The sequence below is a fragment of the Oncorhynchus nerka genome, linkage group LG18 (genome assembly GCF_034236695.1).
Source record: "Oncorhynchus nerka isolate Pitt River linkage group LG18, Oner_Uvic_2.0, whole genome shotgun sequence".
Lineage (NCBI taxonomy): Eukaryota > Metazoa > Chordata > Actinopteri > Salmoniformes > Salmonidae > Oncorhynchus > Oncorhynchus nerka.
Window position 1 is genome coordinate 74,455,588 of NC_088413.1, and position 6,000 is coordinate 74,461,587.

Consider the following 6,000-nt stretch of genomic DNA (forward strand, 5'->3'; position numbering starts at 1 on the left):
TTGATTCAGCTCTGCAGTAACACAGATGATTTAGCTAATTATGGTCCGGACTGAAGACATTGATTAGTTGAATCAAGGTATGTTACTGCAGGGAGGAATCACAGACAACAGTTGGAGAACCTTGCATTAGATTATTCCCAATGCAGATTCAGTTGAATTAGTAGATGTGTAAATACATTGACTCATTGAGTTAAGATGAACGATGACATAGTCACGATTTGTTAGACACAACAACTGTGGTAAGATACTAAAGATGGTGTAACAGGACTGAGATGGTGTAACAGGACTGAGATGGTGTAACAGGACTGACATGTTGTAACAGGACTGACATGTAGTAACAGGACTGACATGTAGTAACAGGACTGAGATGGTGTAACAGGACTGAGATGGTGTGACAGGACTGACATGTTGTAACAGGACTGAGATGTTGTAACAGGACTGAGATGGTGTAACAGGACTGACATGTTATAACAGGACTGAGATGGTGTAACAGGACTGACATGTAGTAACAGGACTGAGATGGTGTAACAGGACTGAGATGGTGTAACAGGACTGAGATGGTGTAACAGGACTGACATGTTGTAACAGGACTGAGATGGTGTAACAGGACTGACATGTTGTAACAGGACTGACATGTTGTAACAGGACTGACATGTTGTAACGGGACTGACATGTTGTAACAGGACTGATATGGTGTAACGGGACTGACATGTTGTAACAGGACTGAGATGGTGTAACAGGACTGAGATGTTGTAACAGGACTGAGATGGTGTAACAGGACTGACATGTTGTAACAGGACTGAGATGGTGTAACAGGACTGAGATGTTGTAACAGGACTGACATGTTGTAACAGGACTGAGATGGTGTAACAGGACTGACATGTTGTAACAGGACTGACATGTTGTAACAGGACTGACATGTAGTAACAGGACTGACATGTTGTAACAGGACTGAGATGGTGTAACAGGACTGAGATGTTGTAACAGGACTGACATGTTGTAACAGGACTGAGATGGTGTAACAGGACTGAGATGTTGTAACAGGACTGACATGTTGTAACAGGACTAACATGTTGTAACAGGACTGAGATGGTGTAACAGGACTGAGATGTTGTAACAGGACTGAGATGGTGTAACAGGACTGAGATGGTGTAACAGGACTGAGATGGTGTAACAGGACTGAGATGGTGTAACAGGACTGACATGTTGTAACGGGACTGACATGTTGTAACGGGACTGACATGTTGTAACAGGACTGACATGGTGTAACAGGACTGAGATGGTGTAACAGGACTGACATACCTGCGTAGTTTGTCAGTGAATTTCTCCAACTCTTCCTGGGCTCGACGGAGTTCCGTCTCCAGGTACTGACGGGTGGAGTCAAACTCAGACTCCACCATCTCTAGTTTGTGGGTGGTGTAAGACAGACGCTTGCGAAGATCATCCTTGTGATCATGTAGAGAACTAGGCAGGAAGTAGAGTGACAGGCAGACAGACAACGAGGTCAAAACAGCTCATGGTATCATTAGGTCTTAATTCAGGCTGTGAGCAGGGTTGGGGAGGTTATATTCTAAATGTAATCTGTTAGTTACTAGTAACATGTCCGAAATTGTAATCAGTAACATAACTTTTGGATTACCCAAAATCAGTCATGTAATCTGATTACTTTCAGTTGCTTTTGGATTACTTTCCCCTTAAGAGGCATTAGAAGATAACAAAAAATATCCATCAAATGCATTTGGTGTGTCATCATAGTGGTCTCTGACATCATACTAGTCTCTGACATCATAGTGGTCTCTGACATCATAGTGGTCTCTGACATCATAGTGGTCTCGGACATCATAGTGGTCTCGGACTTGTGGTCAGGCTCGCTAAGGTCGAACAAATTTAAACTACCGCATTTTTTCAATGTTGAATGAAATGTAATTGATAAAACAGAAAAGTGTTATAATGTATATTTTCACGCATGTAACTGTAATCAATTACTCCACAACCGTGGATGTGAGCAATGCTAAATATTCTTTATGTACAAATTCAAGTTCATGACTAGACATAACATACGTTAGATATTCAAGACCTAAACAAAATGTTTCTGCACATGTATTGATATTTATACAATATGTCATCTACATATTGACTGTCTTCTGAAGTGTGATTAAAAATATACATTTGACATTCTCAAAAGGTATTAATTGTTTACAGTATGGTTGCATGACATGAATTTGTTCAGAACTGACTTAGTTAAATAAAGGGTAAAAATAAAAACACAATCGGACTTAGATAAGAGCGAAAGAGAGAGGCATGAAATGGAGGTGAAATCTAATTCAGCTGGTGTGAAAATCCCCAGCCAAGGAAGGCCTGTGGGTATGTATTGATGGATGGAAGCTAGAGCGCTAATTATTTTCCATTGACAGCCAGGGAACAGGAACCAGCTCACAATTCTGTAATGGGTCACTCCCGTTACACACCTCTCCAGCATGAAATCACTGGCAAACCAGGAAGAGATTCTGATTCTATCGAGATGCAGCACCATGAGGGATTTGTGTGTGTGTAGGAGGAAGGATGTGAATGGGGTTATGGGGCTTGGTTGGTGAATACATTTGGTTTTATATAGATTGTGTACAGTATGTATCTATAGGAGAATACTGAGAATTTTTATCTGGAGAGTGCATGAGTCAATAAGTTTCTCTGACGTAATGAGTTTCTCTGACCTTCTATGGTAAATGAGAGAGAGAATATGTGTGTGTGTGTGTGTGTGTGTGTGTGTGTGTGTGTGTGTGTGTGTGTGTGTGTGTGTGTGTGTGTGTGTGTGTGTGTGTGTGTGTGTGTGTGTGTGTGTGTGTGTGAGAGACAAAGACATACACAGACAAAGAAAAAGAGAGAGGCTGGGAATGAAGTACTAGGTAGGAAAGGGAATGAAGTACTAGGTAGGAAAGGGAATGAAGTACTAGGTAGGAAAGGGAATGAAGTACTAGGTAGGAAAGGGAATGATTCTGGCTCAGAGACAATACTCCGGGAGATGTTCACTATCACACTGCCAGTGCCACACTGGTCTCATGTCACAGCAGTTCAGCGCCAAACCCAGAGGACGGCCCCTTATAAGGGATCATGTGACTCTCTCACAGCCTGGTTGGCTATTGCAGAAATAGATTGACACGGCTAACCAACTTGAAAGATTAAAGACATTACAGTGCATTAGAATGATGTAGGACAAAGGCCTGACTCTGTCTGCTTACAAATTATGGATGCATGGTATTCAAAACTGCAGTGAGGTTGTAGGAAATACGTCAGTTAAAGATGCGCTATGCAGGAATCGCTCCACCATTTCCTGGTTGCAAAAATTCAAATAGTTTGCCTAATTTGAGTTTATATGACAAAACAAGCAAGTAGAGTGTAGAGAATCACTGTACCATCTAAACCGCTGGGAAATATATGTCCCAGAACCAAAAATATTGTACTTTCAACTGTTTGAAGCTGGAGTACAAAAATGAAACTTAAGAATGGGAAGAGAATAGAAATAGCAACATATCTACCACTTCTTAGACTTGCTTTCAATGAGAATGACAGATCTATAACCCACATTTCTATGTGAATTTAGTTGGGTCACATATTGCAGCTTTAAGTCTACTGTAAACACGTTATGCCTGCCAATCTGGACGTTATGATAGGTGTCTTAGGGACATAAGTTGTGGGTTAAACCCAGACTCTGACATGCTAGGCTAGCCCTTGCATTTCCTACAAAGTCTTTACAAGACTGTCACTGAAAGCAGTAAGTGATTGGCAGGCATAGTATGCACATTGCATTGATTTCTGTGGCATAAAACACTAATTAGTATACTGAAATTGGGAAATACCATAGACTGTATTTGGTAACATATAGCACAACATCAGCTTTTCAAGGTTGCCTGTCTTCGTTATCTGAATAGTTGGACACAGAAATAAGGTGTTAAATGAATAAGAGACTGATGTAATGAAATTGGTACCATGACAATGGCTTTTAATTGAGATTCAATTAGAACAGTGGTCTAAAATACTTAAGTAAACATACTTTAAAGTACTACTTAAGTAGGTTTTGGTAAAGTATCTTTACTTTACTTTACTATTTATATTTTTGACCACCTTTACCTTTACTTCACTATGTCCCTGAAGAAAAGAATGTACTTTCTATTCCATGCATTTTCCCTTCCATCCAAAAGTAAAGTTACATTTTGAATGCTTAGCAGGACAGGAAAATGGTCCAACTCACGCACTCATGAAGAGAACATCCCTGCTCATCTCTACTGCCTTTGATTTGCCAGACTCACTAAACACGAATGCTTAATTTGAAAAACTATTTCTGAGTGTTGGAGTGTTCCCCTGACTGTCCGTAAAAATGTTAAAAGCAAGAAAATCGTCAATATTTAAGGAATTTGAAATAATTTATACTTTTACTTTTGATACTTAAGTATATTTAAAATCAAATACTTTTAGACTTTTACTCAAGTAGTATTTTACCGGGTGACTTTCACAATTATGTTAAGGTATCTTTACTTTTACTCAAGTATGACAATTGGGTACTTTTTCTACCACAGCATTTTAAATCGTTTAATGGTGTTAAGAAATAAAATGAATTAAAGTGGATTCTTGTCTTGAAGTGGATATGATCGAATGAAATGAAATGGGTGGCTTTTAAAAGTGGAAACTTCCATCTTACCTTCTTTTCTGATGCTTGCAACCATTTCTCCCGGCTTTGAGTGCTGTTTTCCCAATATATATCTTTTTCATATTCTTCGCTCTGCATTCACTTTCATGTGTTTTCTAGTCGATTCCCAATAATGCTGATGCAGAGTGTGACGTCTAACCTCAACCATTCAGGCCATAAGTCTTGCCTGTGGAGTCAGATAGCAGTTGTCTATCTGTGTTGACCCTGCCAACAGATCACAGAAACAGCGCTGCAGTCACAGATTAAATAGTATATGTTATACATTACTACGACTAGCTTTTAGGTGCTGTGAACTCATGCATTCATTTGCTCTTTTTGAACAAGCTCACATTCTTCACAGATGATATCTACGAAGGTCAAAGGTAAGATTCGTACTTCCTCCAAAGGCTCCAATGTGCCACTTGATGAGTTCCCCTTTCATATCTCTCCCTTTGTCCAATTCATAATCATCAACAGAACGCATCCACAAACAGCTAAATCCTATGAAGCATTGATGAAATGACCTGGCAGGTTATTCCCCTATAAATCAGCATTACAGAGCTGACAGAACCTACTGTATTGTGTGTCTATTCATCACGCTCCGCCTGGGCTGACTGTTATATCAGTGGAGGAGCTAGCTAGCGTTTCTAACCTTGTCACTGTCACCCTGGAAATGCAGAGTAGTAGGGAAAGGTCTGGTTGACTAACTGTGAGATGGAGGTAAATGAAAGTAGAGATGGCCTGCTGCTTTGCTGCTAGGCTAATGTTGGCATTATTGACTGCATGGTTTACGAGATGATACTAACACAGTTCAAAGAGGAGCTTGAAGGGTGGGAGGTGATCAGACATCTTATTTCCACTGATTCCTCTATCACTCATTTCCAGTGGTATAAAGTACTTAAGTAAAAAATACTTTGAAGTACTACTTATGTAGTCTTTATTTCCCTAAAGAAAATAATGGATTTTTAATTTCATTAATTTTCCCTTACACCCAAAGGTACTCGTTACGTTTTGAATGCTTAGAAAGACAATTCACGCACTTATCAAGGGAACATCCCTGGTTGTCCCCACTGCCTCTGATCTGACGGCCTCACTAAAAACAAACGCTTTATTTGCCAATTACGTGTTGGAGTGTTGGAGTGTTGGAGTGTTGGAGTGATGGAGTGTTGGAATGTTGGAGTGATGGAGTGTTGGAGTGTTGGAGTGATGGAGTGTTGGAGTGTTGGAGTGTTGGAGTGATGGAGTGTTGGAGTGTTGGAGTGATGGAGTGTTGGAGTGTTGGAGTGATGGAGTGTTGGAGTGTTGGAGTGATGGAGTGA

General features: G+C 40.1%; 1 protein-coding gene across 1 annotated transcript in view; it reads right to left on the reverse strand.

Moving 5' to 3' along the window:
• LOC115146685 (brain-enriched guanylate kinase-associated protein) overlaps positions 1-4,764 on the reverse strand; it is a 50,481-nt gene extending 45,717 nt beyond the window's left edge. The window contains exons 1-2 of the mRNA XM_029688749.2: positions 4,694-4,764; positions 1,303-1,464 (exon numbers count right to left, since the gene is read on the reverse strand). Of these exons, the coding sequence (XP_029544609.1) occupies positions 1,303-1,464; positions 4,694-4,764 (233 nt within the window). The remainder of the gene's footprint in view (positions 1-1,302; positions 1,465-4,693) is intronic.
• Positions 4,765-6,000: the final 1,236 nt, after the last annotated feature.